Genomic DNA, 20,234 nt, shown 5'->3' on the forward strand with positions numbered 1-20,234 from the left:
GCAAGGGATGACTGCCGACATTGCTGGCTGTCCTTCTTCGCATGAGGGCTATGGTCTTCACCTCCATTCATCAGCTATATCCATGTCCACCTCACCTTTTACAGAACCTGCTACTGATGTAGACGTCACAGGGGTTTCCTTGTTCCCATGTTCAGCAATAGCTGCCTCCTTGGTATTTCCCCTTTTTTGACTACACACAACTTTGGCTGCATTCAGTTGTAGTGAGTGATGGTCAACAACAATGGAAGAGCCAATTTGACTGTGGAGAGCCTTTGGAATGACAGCAGAAATGAACTGATAGTTGTGCAATGCATGAGTATTGAGGAGATAAGCATCTGTTGATGTATGGACAACAGTGGGGTGCATCTTTGTTGTCTCAACATGCTCTTGTTGAACAGGCACATGTTGCATTTCTTTGCAGTTTTTCCCCTCTGCCATGCAGTCATGTTGCACATTGACCACACACAATATATCCTTCCAAAAGATGAGTACCATGTAACAATAACTCCAACAATCTACATACCTCTGGAGTGACTATGAGTTGGTGGATAGTTTCTGGAACCCTGAGCTGTGGCACATGAAGGGTTGGATGAAGTTCAGGCAAAAATTTAAAACAGTGCACAGCAATGTGTTGTGCATGGTGTTTCCCATGTGGAACAAGGATTTCATCCACCATAGCCACACAAAGCTGAAGACATTTATCAGCAATGGTTGTGCCTCCTTGGAATATGCTTACCCCCATGTCTTCAGGAGCTTTTTTCAAGCTGTTATGCTTAACAACAACATGACTTCCAACAGCTGCTTTATCAAGGCTGACAGTAGTAAATGCTGGGCATTTATAGTAGAGGCTATTTCTTTTTGACACTTGACCATCCTCACCAGGCATGTTGATGGTTGCAGATAAAGTCAGGTGCCACTGAATGCATGGGGAGATCTTGCTTCTCTTTCCTTGGTCCCCTGGAATTGTTGGTAATTGTGCATAGCCTGTCAAGCACTGAGTGAATATGTCAATACTACAGCAAATAGGCAAGCCTACCAGGTGATTTCTCAGATGAACTGGGCAATCCTAACCAATCAGACTGCTCTGGATGTGCTTTCAAGAATGTTGTGATGTGCTCCCCTGCATGCACCCATTTCTTCATCTTCTCATCATACCAATGCCCCCCAGTGACCATATGTTTGATAATATCTTGGCCTGAAAATGCTTGGCAAGTATCATGGCTTGGTGCCTGTCAATTGCTATAAATTGATGCCAACTGGAAGACATGGTTAAATGATTCATATCATTCAGTGGAGAATAGAATTGCAGGCCCAAAGCGTTGAATGTAGTCAGGAAGGTGGAGAAGGAAGTGAAACTTGGCCTTGGTAATCAGGATGCTGGGAGCACACTTGGCACTAATGCTGAGAAAGTTCTGAATTGTGTGAGTTAATGTTGCCTGAAATTTATTAATGCCATGAACAATCAATGCATCAGTGCACTCACTAAGTATTCATCCACATCATCAATGGCTGTGTGCCATAGGAGTACAATCAATTCACCAATCACTGTCCAGCCATCCAAGACATGTTGTGGGACAAGGTCATATATTAGATATGGCATGACCTGAGCAAGGCTTTTGAAGTGCTTTCCAATAAGTCCACCCTTGTAATGACAAATATACTCTGCTCCAAGTGTAGGTGAGTTGAGACCATCTTTGTTAATGGACTCCAGCCATGCCTTGCAGAGGTTGAGTTATTGGGCCTTCTCAAGAATATAGGTGGTCAGTCCCCAGAAGTATTTAACAATACCAAGAAGAATAGTGTGGAGGATTTCTGTTGGTGTATCCTGATGGATGTTGACACCAGGCATTCCAAGAAGTGGATTTATATGGTCATCAAGAGACAGTCCACCCAATGCCAGTTCAAATTCCTTTTCCAGCTGCACCTGAACCTCTGCTTCAGGCTTGGCTGGTACTCCTGCCTTGCACTTTCTCAACTGCTTCCCAAGCTCCAATAAACAGTCTATGATAGACATTGACACTGGGTCACATATGCCAGAACTGGCAACTGCACTCTTGAGTTTCTCTGTTCCCCCAGGCAGCTTAGCCAACTCCACCTGCTTCTTGATCTCTGCTAATGGTCTTTCAGGGGTGTGGAGTTCACCACACTGGACTAAAAGTAGGTCAGTCATCCAATGTGACATGGACTGTACACACCTCAAATAGATTCATATAGCCAGAGTCAGACATCTTCTCTTGATTTGTTCCACCAACATTACATGTCCTGCAGAAGTAGTTGCAATGAAGTCCTGCATGGCTGAACTCCTCTGCCTGCATTGGATTGTCTCCTGCAATGAAAACATTGTATGCAATGAGCATGACCTCTGTTTTGTACTTGCAGTCCCATGTGATGACTCCCTCCTCCATTGTTTTCCTAATTATGACAGAGTCAGAAATCAATTGAACTCTGCACAATTTGGTACTCACCTTACAGATTTTGATACACCATTCATGAGCTCCAAGGGTGTAGCATGTGGTGATGATGTAACAAAGCAAATGCAAAATTCCTTCTCAACCATTTCCCTTGGCATGGATGCATTGGACATATAGACAACATGATGCTTGTTCCATCGTTTTGATATGTTGCCTGAGACATCATCCATGAACAGGATGAGAGGGACAGATAGCACTAAACAACCTCCAGACTTGATATGGAGTGGATTTGGCATAAGTTTTCCAAAGCATGCTGAGGACTCTACAAAAACATTTCCACCAATAAAAAACATGCCAAAAGGAAAAACTCACCTGTAAAGCCATTTTTGAATTCATCATTATTTGCCTGGATATCTGTAAAGGTATGAAAAAATGTTGTGATGGGAGTAATGACTTGTTCTGGATCAACAGAAAAGCCAATCTATCCAGTGTCAGTCAGTCATGCAGCAGCTCATCACAACTCAGGTCACTTACATCAGTGCATGAAACTGAATGGCCAATTGCCAGGATCTCTGGGTCTTGCTCAGCATTCTTCTGCACACAGAAGAACTTTGTTGGAATAAAATAAGCCACATTGCATTTTTGCAAAATTTCATCAACAAAGTATACATTGCTTCCAACCTTAACACTTGGTGGTGCAAGACCTTGTGGAAGACCATGCAGCATTTTCTCCCCATAATAAACCTGAGACATTTTTCCTTCACCTTCCTCTGGGAAGTCCTGCATCAGTAAGGTGTGTAAGTGGGTTGGAATAATCCTGAGATGAAATACAAGTTAGCACTGGGCTGGGCATGAGTGATTCATACTCTTACCATTGCAATTAATTTTGCAACTGAATTCATGTAGAATGTTGTGCCAGATGGCACTGTAACCTTTTCAGTTGGATCCCCCATCAACTTCTTTATCCTTTGGTAATGTTTTCTTCATACTGTAGAGAGATGGGATACCAGTTACCCCAATGGCACATGCCCAACCTAAGATTGCTCTTTTCTGGACCTCAGAGAAACACAGACATGTGGTGAGCTAAACAGTAAGATGAGTTCTAAACTCCTGTAAACTCCATTGCTCTAACAACTCATTATCTTGAATAAGACAATTTAATTCATACCATCATGTTTGACCATGGATAGGTTGGGCAGTCAGTGGGTACTTCTTCTGGTGAGACAAATTGGTTTGGAGTGTTTGGAGCTGCAGCAGAAATATTCAGTCTTGACCCCTGAAAGACAAAGGTAAACATACTTATCACATCCTCACATTCAAGATCACTCCAGTGTGGATCTCCATCTTCATCAAAACTTGTATCCATCTCAGTCCCCAATTCTTCACCTGATGCTGGCAATGGGCATGAGAATAATGACTCTCCCCTCTTGAAGCATCCCCATGATTTCCTCATAATAGTCAGTGGATGTCAGCTCAATGGTTTTGTGTTTTATCCCATATGACATCAATGGCATTACCATCCACATCTCCCCCACTTCCATACAGTGAAATGCCAGGAATATCTGCAAGTAGAGCTGGAGGCACCTGCAATGGGGGTGAGCTGATATTCATTGGCTCAGGTGATACCAGTGATCTATCCATTCCATGGGACTCCTCAACATCCACCAGATTTGACTGATGCTTGCTTGTGCTGGCATGCTTAGGGACATGACAGCAGTGCATTGTCAAATATTCACCATGCTTCCCTGGACAAACCAGGCATTGAACCCTGTCTGCACCAGGAACAGTCCTGAACACTGCATTTGAAAGTTCAGTTTCAAACTTACAGTACTGTTCAAGCTCACCTTTGGGGTCTGCCAATGCCTGGTGCTCTGCTGAATATCTGGGCACTTTGCAGAAAGGTAACTGTGTAAATTGATTAAAGCTAGGAAATTGTGAGTAGTACACTGGTATGTACCACTGCAGGTATGAAGGGTACAGTAATTTACTACTCACAATTGGAATTGCACCCCCTCAGGTGTGTGGCTCCCTCTGGATCTGATCAAGTGCTGTGGGGACTGGTGGTACACACACTTGTGTAGATCAATGCAACCTGGGGGGGTGAGTACATCAACATGTACATACATGAAAAATGGCCCATTACCTACTGACGAGCTGACTTGTCTGGGTAATCTGCAAGTCCACTGAACTGCTTATCAGTAGTGTTGATTTTATTGAAACTGAGACTGAGTTAGGGTGTGATTCCTACTCGATTATTGACAAGGGAATTGATGGGGATAAATTGACAAGCTCAACTCACATTCACAGACCAATTCTTGAAGTTTAAGGAGCTTGACAAGGTGCTGGACATCTGCTGGTGAGCATATGTTATCATGCACTGATCATCCAGCATGGCAGTGATGTCACATGACTGACACCAACTGCTGTTTGGCATTTTGTGCCATCGACAACACCACCAACCCCATGTGCACCAGAATGGCTATGGCCTCCATCAATGTGTCTACCATCCAATGTGTCAATGGCATTGGTCTCAGTCCAGTAAATTGTTCAATCTCATTTGATGGCCACTTGAACATTGTTGATGCACTGCCTTGCATTGTGAGGCATCCTATTTCTTTCACCATCTACTGACACATTTTACCATTCACAGCCTATGCAGATATCTATCCATGTCCCCGAAGAATATTCATGCCTTAGGCCATCTTTGCACACCTATGATGCAATGCCTCATACCCCACTTCAACCTCTGTCACATGTAAGTGGCTCATATGGTGTTGTGCATTGCTGCTGACAGATTTCACAGACAGATTTTCCTTACCTTCCACTTTCCCCTACTTTTAACCATCTCAAGTGGTGCAGCATGGGCTTCCCTCACTGATGAAATTCAATTTTGGTTGGTCCACAGCATCACTGAGAAGCATTCACCCAACTGGCTATGGAGTCGGGAATTTTTCTGGATGGCATTCATTGCAGCCTTCCCTCAGTTCCCCCACAATGTGTGGCTGACCTGGAATCCATTGATCCCAATGGAGGGTCTGTTCATTTGCAATTGGGTTTCAGAGCTGAACTCAGGTATGGTCAGCTTTGATTCACTGTCATCCATCAGAGAGCTTGTGTGGGAGAAAGTGCAGAAATTGTCTGCTATATTAATGTTGTCATATGAAGACTATCATGTACACTCTTGAGTGCCTGTAGGGTAGCAATTGATTGCCATTTGTTGTCCTTGTGAAAATTCACTCCCTACCTCTGAGCAAATCACAAGTTTGCATTAATACTGGTGTTGATGTCTGATTTACAAGTACTACAGGTACAGTAGATCTAGACTTGATGTTACTTTAATATTGATAGAAGGTTAAGTATTATATCAATTTGACTGTGTGCTACTTCATTAATGTAGCATACAAGCATAAGGATTGTGGTGATAGAAATCTGAGGCACCACTGACCCTTGAGTGACCTAAAATTGATGTTCAAAAACTTGGGATAAAACAGCCCAAGAGAATTCTTCTAAAACAGATACTTGGCCTAACATTCACGAATTGGCTGGGAAATGTCTATTTCAAGGCCAAGTTCCGATTAAATATATAATTTTCATCAAATGTTAGGTAACTGTTAGCTACATTTGGCTGTGTAGTGCAGGACAGTCTACACATGGTTATATGGCATAAAATCTGCACATTTATTTTTCACAGCTGCACTGCCACACCACTGCGCTCATTCAGCCACATCATTACTTATTGCGGTCATGCAACTGCACTACCATGCCCTCTCAACCACATCATTACCTTCTGCAACCATGCCACCACACCCATTCGACTGTGTCATTACTTTTTGCAGTTGCACAACCATGCTACCACACCCTTTCAGCCACATTGTTACCTTCTGCAACCACACCACCATGCCCTCTCAGCTGCATTGTTACCCTCCACAACCACACCACTCAACTGCATGTTGCATAACAATACTATGTGTATATTTGTATATGCCTACATAACATAACAATCAATCAATGATTGAATTTTGCATGAGGTATATAGAAACAACAATGATTGTGTTGGCTAGTAAATTTACCAAGTGGTGGGTAACATGAATGTGAACATATCAATGAATGGTATTGTAGAAGTTATTCAAATCTCTGACAACTCCAATGAAAAAAAACTTTGCTGTCTCCTCCTGGACAAGCTGCATCCTTCATCTCCTCCATCAAGGGAGATTGACGAGGTGGAGAGTGAGATTGATGAAGTGAGGGAGACCAATGAGGGGAAGATGGCAGGGAGTGCAAGTCTTCACAGTACTTGTCTCACATGTAGTTGCAACCAAGTTCCTGATTGTATTCCCCATTGTGTCCATGTGGCCTGTAGTCATGCAAGCTGTCTGGGCTCCAAGCCAGGCCCTGACTGTGACCTTTGCTGGTCTCTCTGTGGGGTAGGTAAGCATCAGGATGTCTTGTATCGGTGAACAGTATGGTAGTAGTTGTCAAATGCTTGTTCAATGCACTCCATCCAGACACAATTAAGCTGACTAAATTGTTCCCCAACAAGGCTGTAGAAGGTGGAGTAAGAGTGCTCTTGCAAGCAACACTCAATAATCATGTTGATGAGCTTGATCTAACCAATGGTCATGAGTATGATTTTGAAGTAATTAAAATAACAATACTCACCTCTTCTCCTTCCTTCGACTGGATCTTCAAGAGCTTGTGGACCGCTTCTTTGTAGTTGAGAGCGTTCATGATAGTAAGGTATATCATTTGTTGTAGATTGACCAAGTTCGTCCCTGTCCGATCCAATATACCTTCTCATTCTTTGGCCACCAAAGGGTCAAAATTATGACACAGGAGTGAAAGAGTCACATACCTTGCTCTTCTTCCTCACTTGACTCCTCTGGACCAGATTCATTGTCAGAGCCCTCTCCAAGAATCTCAGCTTTTATTGCTTTGTACTTTTCCTCATTCTCAGTGTAATTGGGGTCAAACTTGAGAATATCTGCCTGAACGCTTCAAATACTAAAACTGGTAACAAATGACAGAAACTCACTGAGCCCTTCTTGTGCCTGCAACTCCTCTTCAAGGCATATGTGGTGCATAATTTGCTCCTCTTCCTTTATGAGGTCCAACCCATCTGGTATGATTGGGTTGTCCTTATACTTGTCTTTCCAGACCTGCATAAGCACCTCTATCATATATTGTATGTGATGACTGATGGTCCCCTCATTGAGAACATCATGGAAACAGTCAAAAACAAGTGCATTTGCTTTCGGAGAGTTTTCCACCAGAAATGCACTGACCTCATGCATGAATCCAACTGCAATCTCAATTGAGTATCCATTCAGTGCTCAAGGAGGAAGATGAGAGTTTCAAGTGCAATAATCTCATGTGTGACAGCTTGATTAACGAGGTGAGCAATGAAAGTTGTTGAAGAATGACAAACAGTCTGTCCAGCATGACATCAATGATTTGAAACAGGCAGGAAAGAATTGCGACTTACTTTGTCATTATGCTTGAATGCACATCAAAACTGGCTTATGAGCCAGGTTAAGATGAGCTCTCCCACTTGAGGAAGTTTTGTGTTGATAATGGCCACCAGAGTGGTGAAAACAGGTGTAAAGGGTAAGCTGGATGCCTGTGCTTTCATGATGCTGTGGGTGAACAGTCCTTGACCTCGTATGAGGTTTTCTGAGAATGGTTTGGGAACAACCTGCTTGATGTCAGCGACATTGACTCAGTTAATGATACCAGTGATCGATTTGTGCAGCATGTCCCAGGATGACTGTAATCTTGACTTGACTGAACATGGAGATGAAAAGTTGGTGGCCAGACAAGGATGATTATGTCAGCAGCTAGTCATCCATATGGCTACAGCGGCTCAAAGGTGGTTACTCACTGCTCATGTGCACTGCTCACCTGGCCACCAACTTTTCATTTCAGTGTTTATGATAGTAAGATAATCTACTATGATTTTATTTGAAGTAAGTCTCGAGATGCGAGGCATGGAGGCATTGGAAGGGGGGGAGGTAGCACGTGATTAGTAAGCAGCCACCAAGTGCAGATAAGATAGTATGAGGTGTAGTACTTCAGATCACAATAGCACACTGCAGAATTACATATAATTTTTGTACTGTCCTCTAGGTAATACACAGGGCTCGAAGAATATGAATTTTTTGTGAAGAAATATGCAGTACTTGGATCACAATCTTGGTTATATGTGTAAAATCAGCCTATGTTTTTTTTTTTTTTTTTTTTTTTTTTTTCAGACTTATATAGCGGTAGAACTATTCTAATTTTTATACAAGAACCTGAATCTAATTTACCTGGTTCCAAATCTGCAAAAATACTGGCAATCTGACTTGAATTGATTGAGATGTTCAGATTCTAAAATTTAGCCACTACATGTGTGTGATTTTGTTCATTTAGCTGCACCCTCAGTTTTGAAAATGGCCGTAATTTGAAACAAGGTCTCAAAACACTATACATTGCGACAAACCGAAGTTACATTGTAAGATGCTACATCTCTATGTACAATGACTATGTAGGTATGATTTTGTGGACAAGGTGATCTTTAATGTGAGTAATGAATTGATGAGAATGCACAAGTGGTTTGTTCAGGTTCATTATACATGAAAACATATGCCTCTTACAATCCACACTGACCTAGCCAAATTGCAATCCTTTGAAGTGATCAATAGCTTCATCCAAATGCTGCAGGTTCCTTCCATCAAGGAGGAGTTGCCCCATACCATTCCACCACACCACAGCCCAATCCTTGGCACACCCTTTGTGATCCTGACAGCTGCTAGAATGCACAATGGGGGGAAATTCTGCAGCGACCATGCAGATGTAGATGTACTCATCCAAATGGGACCTGACATAGACATATGTGACATAAGTATCCATCCCCATCCAGACATGGTGAGACTTCTTAATCTTTGTCAGCAGGACTTTGCAAAGCCTAGTGAAACCTCTTTTGAAGATGGCCCAAATCTTGTACTTGATGCCTAGATAAATGAGTTCAGAAGGATGGAAGAAGTATGCTCTCTTAATGATGCAAGAGGTGACGAAGCTGAGCATATGGGCACTGCATTGGAAATGGCAGACAAATTCCAGCAAGTTCTTGAGGTCATCCAAGGAATATTTGGCAGAAGGACAGGGACTAGAATGAGTGAATTCAGTAAGGGTCACCATCAGGGGAGTGCTCAGAGACTTACCACATGAACTTGAATTTGACAAACAAGTCAAATTTTTGCCACCAAGAATAATTGGTTGCCCATCAACCTTCCCCTCCTGGCTGTCTGGCACATATTGGCCAAGTGAAAAGATGTTAGTGAAGAGTTTGGACTTGTTCACCAAGATGTCATGATTGAGTTTGTACAGTGTATTCTCAACCCAGAAGATGAACATGCTATTTTTGAAATAAAATTCAGGATGGTGGGTGACTGTCACTGGCGCTGATTCAGTCATGATTAAGGTGAAATGGCTGATGGAACAGTAAGGGAAATTATATATGTTATTGTTTATTTGTTGCCTTGTGTTCTCATACATCCCACATACTGTTACATCGCATTCTGGGGTTTGGGCTTCAAGCTCGAAGACCCATCCCATCAATGGTGAGATCACTTCCCAGTTCCATCCCTCAGCTGCCTGCAAGTACCACACTGTGGCCAGAAAACCTCATTGTGGCAGTTGATTTTCTCTCCAACATCTATTGGTGTGCTTTCCAAGTGTGGACCCAAGAGGACAACGATATAATTCACCTCAAGTGTCATCTTGGCTCTCTGGAAGGAAACATGATGCATCTCCTTACAGTGATTGAAGAAGACTGTGTGGGTGCTGACCTGTCCAAGTGGCTCTCAGACACCACTGAGCTAGTTGGGAAGCTGTATGCAGCAATTGCACACTATTGAGACAGCATGAGGACTTGGTGAGCAAACTTAAAAAAATGGTTCCCAATGCTATCAGCCTAACATACACATTCTTCATGCTTAGTGTTGATGAGAATGTAGAAATACTAAAGCTGGTAGCAGAAGTTCACACCGGTTTATGAGGACGACCAAGGAAGGTCATTGAGATCAACATTCTCAAGGAGGTCATTTCAAACTCAAGACACATTCATTCCACTGAACTCATGTGCCTTCTTGGAATCCATCAAAATACTCTGTGCCTTTACATGAGGTGCCATGGCATTGAGCATACATACACTGAGATTAGTGATGCAGACCTCAACAATCTTGTCAAGGAATTTAAGAAGAGACGGCTGGAATCTGGACTTCGTTATATCATTGGGTTCATGTGGGCAAAGGGGGTTCACATTCAGTATCACCATGTAATCCAGTCACTTTCTAGGGTGGATCGCCTCAGTCAAGCTTTATGAGACTGCTGTACAAAGACCAGGTGCAAGTATCATGTCAAGTGGCCCAATGCCTTATGGCACATGGATGGTCACCACAAATTGATTCAGTGGGGGATTGTTATCCATGGATTCATTGATGGGTTTTGCTGCTGTCACACACCAAAGGTGTTTGGTGAGGTGGACATGGATGTAGCTGATGAATGGAGGTGAAGACCATAGGCCTCATGCAAAGAAGGACAGCCAGCAATGTCGGCAGTCATCCCTTGCACAAGAACAAGTTGTTGATGCCAAAGAAAAAGGAGGAGGCAAGTTAAGTGCCAATAAAATTCTTAAGTGCCCGTGTACGGCATTCCAGTTTTCGATGTATCTCCACCAATTCTGCAGACACCGAAACCATTCCCACACTCGCTTGTAGTGCTCAGCCACACGATCCTACCTTCCAAGATTGGAAAGGATTTGCACACTCCACATGTTTCTACAGCACTCCCTCCAAAAGACGCTCATTTCGCTAATTCTTCTGATATGGCTGCCTCCACATCAGTCATTTCACTTGTCCCCTTTGCTAGGGACCATGGCTACATATATCTACCAGGGGTTCCTACCAGCTTCCGTCCTGAAGTGTCCTGGTACATCCCACCCTCATCTGCCCCCTCTCAGCCCATCCAGCTTGGACAGTGTGTTCTTTTTGTCAGTATGACCTCCAGGAGGACATTCTTTGGTTGCCTCAGGTCTGTCATTTGCTTGGAAAGGTCTTATGTGGTTGTTTCAGTCTCTCCAGTCCAAGAAGCATATGGATCCTTCCTCCCTGCCCCCTGCAACATCTTCATACCAGTCTCATCTGTCATTCTTCCAAAATTGCGACAGCTACAGTATAATCTACTGTTCTCCACTCTCCCTGATCGCGTCCATGACAAGTATGATGCACACCCTGCCTCCTTGTTGCAAGATACAGCAGAAGATGCTCCCCCTTCATCCTCTCTTCCAACAGAGCCTTGTTCATGAAGTTTTTATTTGCTTCACTGAGAGGATGGTTTGGGGGGGAAAGTTGTGATCTCCTATGCTCCTGTCACCCCACAGACCCCCAAAGCTTGACCCCTGTTGACATCTGACTCACCCTGTCCGCTTTTGGATGTACTATATCGGCATCAGATCAGCGCTGCCTCTCTGTCATCCCACTTTGGCCTAGAAGCGATCTCTTCAAGATGTGAAATGCACAGCCTCCCCCTAATGTGATTCCAGTGCGCTTTCTTGGTTCCTGACATTGCTTGACTCATACATTGACATTCTGACTGTCTTTGACTCACCTATTGCCAATACTTACCAATCTTTTGACTTTGCTTACTGATTCTTCGCTTTTTGGCTTACTTATCCTTACCAATGCTTACCAATGCTTTCCAAGACGATTACCCATTGCTTACATTCCTTACTCATCAGTTACCAATCACTTACCAAGTGTTTGCACCTTGTTTTCCATAGGCAATGCCCCTGTACTGTATATCAGTCACTGTACTTAGGTAGCAAAAAAAAAAAGAAGACATCAGAGAGCCCCTCTTGCTCGCAATTTATCATCTCTCAGTAAATCATTCATCAGCTTCAATAGTTGAGACTTTATTAAGGGTCTAGCTATCATCTACTTTGCTTATCATCATCTATCATCCATATACTTTGCTCCAAGCCCTCCCTGAGCTCAGTACAGCTTAGGACATTGAATTAAGTCACCATCCATCCTTCTGTAGGCTGACAGCAGTCTACCCTATCGCTTTCTATCACATTCTTGCTCCCTCTTCGTCAGGAGCACCCCCAACCCTCAGCACTCATCTTTGAGTGTTGTAGCTCGCAAAAACCCTCCCAAAGAACAGGTTCTACCATCTAGGTACCGCATAGGCACACCACCACTCGCTTTCATTGTCTTTTGTGTTGGTTTTGGTTGGTTTTCACCACTGAACCTCACTTTGACTCACACAGCACAGTACATTTATCAGTCATCTAACTTGCAACATTCGTTGATTCATTCTTAGGTTACTGCAATATGTGCTAGCGATAATAATTGGTCAGCAACCATCCTTCACATATTTAAACAAGTGATTGAAGAATATAGTATGCCTTCCCATGTATGTGGAGACTGCAGTGGTGAGAACCTTGACATTGCAACCTACATCATTATGAAGAATGGCCACCACCAAGGCTTGTTTATCTGGGGAATGTTAGTATATTTTACATTATTCTTGTATTTGTCATTGCTAATCACACATGAATCTAGATCAACTCGAAATTGTCGTATTGAGCATTTGTGGGTCGAAGTTGGATCTCAGTTCACCAGATGCTGGTGCACATTCTTCACTCAGCTTGAATGTATTCACTTGCTTGATGTCAACAATGCATCACATATCTGGTCACTCCATATACTTTTCCTCAACAATATCAATCATGATTGTCAGGTGTTTCGAGAGGAGTGGAATTGCCACCCAATAGATGGCCCAAGTGCTAACAACAAGAGTCCCAAGGTAAGATTTCAGTTTTGTTAGTTTACTACTCTACTCATTCTGTGATATACAAGGATATGTGCCTGTTAGGTCAAATTAAGTTTGGTGTATACCAAGATCATGAAGATCATGAAGAGCTTGAGGGACTTGGCCTTGCTGATGATGAAGTAATGGATATGGCCGATGTGATTGCACGTCAACAGCAAGTACATATTAACCATGAAGCCATGCACGTACCCTCACTTCGAAATCCATTTAGGAGTGATGAAGACAAGCTAATCTTTTTCAGTGGTCTTCATGAGGTAATTGCTCAGGACATCACACCAGAGAGTTTTGGGTTGATGCCAGTGGAGTGGGGCTCGGATGGATATCTGACAATTGAATCTATTCGCATTGGTTGATGTGCAGCCAAAGATGTGGACATTTCATTAGTGGACTCAATTTGGTATTCCTGGGCATGTCTATGGTGCCAGGCTTTATCCATGTTGTCATATTACTTACTAAGTCTTAAACTTTGATCTAGTATGCTGGCGCCAATTATAAATTGCATGGTGCTCTGTTCATCTGTCTTTATGCCCTGTTTGTTCTTGCCCATATCAATGCCAGCTAAGGAGGGCCTCTGCCAGGGCAGTGATGGTACTTGTGACTGTGAAGCATTCTTCCCCACAAAAGACAATGCTGCCCACTGCTTGGAATGTCTGCATGGGATAAGCAAGCATTGCAATGCTGATGGTACCTCAGTTGCCACCCAACCTCTCCCTGCCATATCTGGCTCATCAAATGTGGTGAGAATATTCAAAGGCCTTGCTAACAAACATCCCACCAGCTTGTCTCAGGTTGCTCAATTGGATCCCTGTCACAAGGCACTAGCAACAAAAACTTCAAAGCTAGTCCAGAAGGTAACTTCTTCTACCAAGCACAAGGCAAGTATTTCCAGTGGTACATCTGGATCGTTCAGATTAAGTATTCTATTCTAGGTGTCATCTCAGAGGCACACAAGTAGTCAGAAATTTCATTTCAGTTCCATTGCCATCGTAACTTGTGGATTGGACATAAGTCTGTTTCTTCAATCCAATGTGCAGATTCTTACATCACAAATTGAAATCAAGGCTAATGGTCAGTTGCTGAAAGACCCCTTACCCCTACTGCTTGCAGATAGGAAGATATTCATCCAGCAGCTCGAAGATCATGGATGTTACCTGCAACAAACAATCAAAATTGACACATCATTGTCCCATGATGATGTCACCACCCATCTTCATTCTTGGTTCCCCAAAGTCTTTGAACATTTTGATGCACATCGTGAGCAGGCTAATACTGCTTCCCAGACTCAACCTGACTGGCAACTTCTTGTTCTGAATAATGGGAAACTTGAGCTCTCCACAGCCATCTGCCCAAATGGTATTGTTCTTGCTCATTTCAAGGGACGTCAGAAGGCAAGTATAGCTGATAGTAACTTGTGGTTTGGTATGTCACTACAGTGCGATAGTTGCAATCACTCATATTTTTTGAACAGTTACCCAAAACCTGGTCCCACTTGCTGTTTTCAACAAGTGGAAAGTTGAGTCAGACATTGTGGGAATGGACATCAAGGTGATGAGTAATGATGGAAGTGAAATGATTGAACTCTCAAGCTCTGTCACTGAGCTCAACATCAATGCTGTGGCTGAGACAGGTAATAATTTCCAGTGCTATCATCTTTACTAACAGAATTAATGGGTTTTCTTCAAGTAGGCAAGAGGTCTCGCCCAATCACCATCTTATCCTCCCCCGAGGTGACAGATTGGTGGTCCTTCTGCAAGAAATGCAAGGATCGTAAGTCATGTGTTCCCAGCTCTATGACAACATGCTAACTGAGCAATATCTACAGTTAATGCAAATGCACTGCCCACCTGGCCTTGTCAACCTGCAGGGCCCATTTCTGGGCTGGTGATGGTGAAAGAGCTCCTGTCTGACAGCAATGACAACACCCCACCCAACCCATGGTCTGCTCAATTTGATCAAATGACATTGCTGAAGGATGATGATGTCTCTGATATTGATCTGTGAACTTGCCAACCATTTCCCCTCCCCTCCCTGCTCACTATATGTCTGTCCCTAACAGTAGACTGATGTTTGTAATGATTCATTCAATGTGATTTGTGATTTCCAGCAATAATGTCTGTCCAAACATGTCAAACAACTAGCATTGATATGAGACCACCTTGTCATTGAAAATGAAGACATTCATGTTCATGTTACCCACCACTTGGTAAATTTACTAGCCAATACAATCATTGTTGTTTCTATATACCTCATGCAAAATTCAATCATTAATGTGCAGAGATTGATTGTTACATTATGTAGGCATATATGAATATACACATAGTATTGTTATGTGATATGCGGTTGAGTGGTGTGGTTGTGGAGGGTAACAATGCAGCTGGAAGGGCATGGTAGTGCAGTTGCACAACCATGAAAAGTAATGACATGGTTGAATGGGCATGGTGGCATGGTTGCAGAAGGTAATGATGCAGTTGAGAGGGCGCAGTAGTGCAGTTGTGCGACCATGACAAGTAACAATGCAGCCAAATGAGCATGGTGGTGTGGTGGTGTGGCTGCGAAAAATAAATGTGCAGATTTTACACTATATGGTTATGTAATGATTATGTAATACAAAGTGTGCCATGAAAATCTTCATAGTGCTGTGTGCACAGACACCTGCCCTCCATGATAATATATAATACCAAACAGTGTGAGGTCAATTGCTTGAAGCAAAAAAAAACAAACTATGATATGATAAGTACAAGCAAAGAGTTAGGTACAGTACAATGTAAGATACTGTAGCATTAGTGTGACTCAAAGTTGCCAGAGGTTTGGCTGTGGAGTTGGGTGTTTGTCAGGTGTTTGATGTGAGTTTTCAGCCGAGGACAGCAGAATTCAAACTCCAACCATTCTCTGCTTCACTCTCCTTGATCATCATCAACAGCCTGTCATCCATGGAGTCCGATTCCTCTGGTCCCCCCCCAGCAGCACAACCCTTCACATCAGCAACAAAAAGTAGCAGTCCCTTGAGTTCTCTGGGAGAAATCCTATGCTGTGCAGACTGATCATCTTATCAAGTGGTGCAGGACCTGTCATGCTAATGACTCATATTGCATCACAAATTGAGTACCAAAGTACAAGCATGTGACTGCACAAGAAGTGACACATAATTTAACTTCACTAGCATTGGAGCACTAGTCTTGGCCAACTGAAGTCATACTGTTGAGCCCTTGTGGGTACAGCAAGCAGAGCTAAGGTGGTTGCAAAGTAGATTTCAAATGAGGAGCTGGTACAATACATGTGGGTTTATATACATATGTAGAGTACCTGCAGAACAAACATTCAAAAATGATTAAATGTACACCTGTGTCTCTAATTGGGCAGTACCAAGTCATCCTGATGAGGGTGCAAGGATAACTGTGTCTGTGGATGGGGGTGAATGTGGGGGTGAAACAAGGGATATCTGCATATATGACATATGCATGTAAACAGGCAACCTGGGTTGATGGGTTGACTGCATCATGTGACCATGTGGATCAGGACCACCAGTGGATCACAGAAGGAAGGGTGAATGGACATTGTCTGGCTATAGTACAATGTGGGGTGAACAGGGGGATACCATAAAAGGAAACATACTAAGAGAATGTGAGTCCAGAGGTGGCTCACAGGGGACAGAACATCATCACTCAAAAGCATGACAAGGGGGTAAGGTACAAAGACTATAAAAGGAAAGGAATGTGAGTGGTGCATAACATCACCCCCCCCCAAAGGCCTGAGGTCCTCTGAAGGCAGGTAGAGACCTTGCACTACCCAGGAGTGGATTTCAGTGTTAGTTGCCACCTTGAGTTGGGCAGTTAGTCAACCAATGTCCAATGCACGAGCATCAGAAACAGGCAAACTTATGGAGGGGATGCTGCCAATTGAGGGGAATGAGCCCACCAAGTTCATGTTCGCTGAGGGCATTAACAGGGACTGGAATGAAGGGACTATCTGGCAAAGGTCAGGTTGTCTTAGTAGCATAGAAGATGGCCTGTCCTGCTGAATCTCCTTGGGCCTGAGCAAAAAAGTTGAGCCAGTTGTGAGGTGATCCATTGAAGGGGATGTCTGCAAGAGCATCTGCAATGGCCTGGAAGTGTTCTCAACCTTGGCCTGGTATAATCTTCTCCCAGCAATCACAACACCTCTGTTTTCCATCTCCTTGAGCTGTTGAAACTCCTCCTTGTCTGTGTTGTGATTAATGAAGTTATGAGTATCTCAGTGTATGAAGAAGTCACTGTATTGGTACCTAATGAAGTTATGAGTATCTACACTACATCAGTACCAAGTAAATGAATGTAAGTATATGTATGCTCACCTCAGTGTACAAAGAAGTCACTGAGGTGGAAAGGAACAGTGCAGAAAATTTATAGTACTGTAATTAGTAAGCATAGTGACATCAGAATTTAATTCCGAGGGTCAGGGAGAAACTCTGAGCCCTCTGGGAAAAACTCCGAGAGACTACTGTAATTCTGGAACACATTCTTGACACTCCCCCTCAATCAGAACAGAGTCTGAGTGCAGATGTGAAGTGTTTCACCTTGATGCTAGGTAAAGGTTTGGTAAGGGTATTGGTGACCATGTCATCAGTAGGACAATAAATTAAACAGAAGGAATGGTTTTCCACAGTGAAATGAATGAAATGGTATCATATATTGATGTGCTTGGTGTGAGCATGGTAGCTACCATCCTTGGTGAGTGCAATGGCAGATTGGCTGTCAGAATACAGCAGGATAGGATGTTTGAGTGGTCGGAAAACTTCTCCAATGAGTTGTTGAAGGGACAAGCCATCCTTGGCTGCATGAGTTGCTGCAATGTACTCTGCTTCTGCAGTCAAGAGCATGATGAGTTCTTGTTTCTGCAAAGCCCAACTGACAGCTCCACCATCTAGTAGGTAGTTGTATCCACTTATAGTGCATCAATGCTCCTGTGAAGTTCTGTCTGCATTGGTATAGCCCTCAAGGCCTCATGCTGAATTTCCAAATGTCAAAGTGAGTGCTTTTGTGCCAGCAATATACCTGTAGATTTGTTTTACAGCTTCCCAGGGAGTCATGTTGGGTGTGTTACTGAACTGTGTGACTGTAGAGACAGCAAATATGATGTCTAAGCACATTCCAACAGCAAGGTGCATAAGGGAGCCTACAGCAGCACAGTAGGGTACATTTTTCATGCATGCAGCTTCTTTGGCTGGCTGTGGAATTTCTCTGTGAGATAGTTTTATTCCAGGGTCCATCAGAATTGTGGCAGGCTTGCAGTTGGCAAGGTTATATTTCATCAGGATGGCCTCAATGTAGGACTGCTGTGACAGGGATATGGTGTGGGCTTCTCTATTCCATGTCACCTTCATTCCAAGTAGCCAACTGATGGGCCCTAGGTCAGAGATTTTGAAACAAGTGCTGATCTCCTGTTTAAATGAGTGAATTAACAATGGGGAACTGCCTATTACAGTGCAGTCATTGGTGTGGCTGGCAAGAATGAGAATTTCCAATCCTATGTGACCGTAGAATACTCCCCAGTCTGCATGTGCCCTGATGAGTCCAAGATCTGCTAGGGTAGTGCATAGCTTCTGGTACCACTGAAGTGCACCTTGTTTCAAGCCACATAATGCAACATTTAGCTTCCCAACTGGACAGGAAAAATTCTGCCCTACAGTGTAGCCCTCAGGGAGTTCCATGTAGATGTCTTCCCCATCTCTGAGTTTGCCATTTAAGAATGCTGAGTGGAAATTGAAGACATCAATGTCCCAGTCATTGCATGCAGCAATTGCAAGTATGGTGTGAAGCAATGCAAACCTTGCAACAGGAGCATAGGTTTCATCATGGTTGACACCCTGTATCTGAGAGTAGCCCTTAGCAACTAGGTGGGCCTTGTACTTCTCAATTTTTCCAGCAGCATTGCATTTGATCTTGAAAACCCATTTGCATCCTATGACATTTGCACCTTTGGGGCACTCAACAACATCCCAGATATGTGCTTCCTCTAGGCTCTTTAATTCCGCATTTATGGTGTTTTGCCACTTTGGCCAGTCAGCTTGGGATTTTGCCTCCTGTACTGTCAATGGATCCAGCCCTTCAGCTTCAACCATCCCTGCCACCACAGCATACATGATGTTAGTGTCATCTTCATCAATAGCTAGTTCTTTGTCAAATACATAGGTGGCATTCTCTTGGGATTTAGGGCTGTTAGGGTTGCTGTCACTCTCTTGGAGTTCTTTCACAAAGTTGAGAGGGATGCATCTGTTGCAAGTTCCTTCACCTGCACATAAGTGCCTCATATAGTCTGATTCAAAGCACTGGCAAGTAGAATGTTGAGGTTGAGGTGGAGGTGTTTTGAAATTTTCTCCAAGTGGGTCTGAAATGAGTCTTGGAATTTCCAAAGTTGCTTCAGTGGGTTGCTCAACTGTCTGCATGGCCTTGGAATTTCCTTGTAAAGCTGCAGAATTTCATTTTGAGGCTTTGGAATTCCCCTGCTCCCCCTCAAGTGGCACACAATGTGGTATGGACACATCTTGGTGCTCAAAAATGACACTTCATTCAACTCTGATTGCTCATGTGTCTGGCCAGTAGATGTGGTGGCCATCACTCTCAGGGTCAAAACCTACCCAGTGTCCATTTTGGGCTCTCATGTCTAGCTTGGAGCCAGGGGTATCATGGACCTTGACATGACATCCCCAGACTGGGATCTTTGAGAGGTTGGGTGGTCTGTTGTAGAGTATCTCGTAGGGAGTCTTGGTGCCTAGACAGCAAGTCAATGAGTGGTTTTTGAGCTAGGTCACATGCATGATGGCCTCCCCCTAGAGGTTCTTGGGTAAGCAGCTGGCATGAATCATTGCACAAATGCACTCAACAAGTGTTCTGTTGAGTTGTTCTGCAACTCCATTGTGTTTGGGGGTATCATGGATGGTTATGCATTGTTCTGTGCCTTGGGATTTCAGATATT

The 20,234-nt window shown here is 43.4% G+C and overlaps 8 protein-coding genes across 8 annotated transcripts; 4 read left to right on the forward strand and 4 right to left on the reverse strand.

Annotated features, from left to right (window-relative positions):
- Nucleotides 1-264: 264 nt before the first annotated feature.
- Nucleotides 265-477, reverse strand: F5J12DRAFT_686981 (uncharacterized protein; the record flags this gene model as incomplete). The annotated part of the gene is made up of 1 exon (XM_051740328.1): nt 265-477. A coding segment is annotated over one exon (213 nt), but the record flags the coding sequence as incomplete, so codon positions are not given.
- A 985-nt stretch (nt 478-1,462) lies between these two features.
- Nucleotides 1,463-2,641, reverse strand: F5J12DRAFT_905722 (uncharacterized protein; the record flags this gene model as incomplete). Its single annotated transcript, XM_051748695.1, has 4 exons — nt 1,463-1,717; nt 1,784-2,120; nt 2,194-2,412; nt 2,466-2,641. The coding sequence occupies 4 exons, from the start codon at nt 2,639-2,641 to the stop codon at nt 1,463-1,465; spliced, it is 987 nt and encodes a 328-aa protein (XP_051599669.1).
- Nucleotides 2,642-6,846: 4,205 nt separating this feature from the next.
- F5J12DRAFT_939863 (uncharacterized protein) lies at nt 6,847-7,717 on the reverse strand (the record flags this gene model as incomplete). The annotated part of the gene is made up of 4 exons (XM_051749669.1): nt 7,444-7,717; nt 7,264-7,392; nt 7,071-7,183; nt 6,847-7,017 (listed from the first exon to the last, which is right to left on the reverse strand). Exons 1-4 carry the CDS (start codon nt 7,700-7,702, stop codon nt 6,847-6,849), a joined length of 672 nt encoding a protein of 223 aa, XP_051599670.1. The 5' UTR covers nt 7,703-7,717.
- Nucleotides 7,718-9,056: 1,339 nt separating this feature from the next.
- F5J12DRAFT_686958 (uncharacterized protein) lies at nt 9,057-9,413 on the reverse strand (the record flags this gene model as incomplete). The annotated part of the gene is made up of 1 exon (XM_051740327.1): nt 9,057-9,413. A coding segment is annotated over one exon (357 nt), but the record flags the coding sequence as incomplete, so codon positions are not given.
- A 1,108-nt stretch (nt 9,414-10,521) lies between these two features.
- F5J12DRAFT_721132 (uncharacterized protein) lies at nt 10,522-10,773 on the forward strand (the record flags this gene model as incomplete). Its single annotated transcript, XM_051741289.1, has 1 exon — nt 10,522-10,773. A coding segment is annotated over one exon (252 nt), but the record flags the coding sequence as incomplete, so codon positions are not given.
- A 21-nt stretch (nt 10,774-10,794) lies between these two features.
- Nucleotides 10,795-10,962, forward strand: F5J12DRAFT_721182 (uncharacterized protein; the record flags this gene model as incomplete). The annotated part of the gene is made up of 1 exon (XM_051741294.1): nt 10,795-10,962. A coding segment is annotated over one exon (168 nt), but the record flags the coding sequence as incomplete, so codon positions are not given.
- A 1,991-nt stretch (nt 10,963-12,953) lies between these two features.
- On the forward strand, nt 12,954-13,636 carry F5J12DRAFT_721271 (uncharacterized protein; the record flags this gene model as incomplete). The annotated part of the gene is made up of 2 exons (XM_051741302.1): nt 12,954-13,256; nt 13,310-13,636. 2 exons carry the CDS (start codon nt 12,954-12,956, stop codon nt 13,634-13,636), a joined length of 630 nt encoding a protein of 209 aa, XP_051599674.1.
- Nucleotides 13,637-14,386: 750 nt separating this feature from the next.
- On the forward strand, nt 14,387-14,695 carry F5J12DRAFT_682673 (uncharacterized protein; the record flags this gene model as incomplete). Its single annotated transcript, XM_051740272.1, has 1 exon — nt 14,387-14,695. A coding segment is annotated over one exon (309 nt), but the record flags the coding sequence as incomplete, so codon positions are not given.
- Nucleotides 14,696-20,234: the final 5,539 nt, after the last annotated feature.

Source organism: Pisolithus orientalis, assembly GCF_024613125.1.
Source record: "Pisolithus orientalis strain OTSU chromosome Unknown F5J12scaffold_15, whole genome shotgun sequence".
In the NCBI taxonomy this organism is placed as follows: domain Eukaryota; kingdom Fungi; phylum Basidiomycota; class Agaricomycetes; order Boletales; family Pisolithaceae; genus Pisolithus; species Pisolithus orientalis.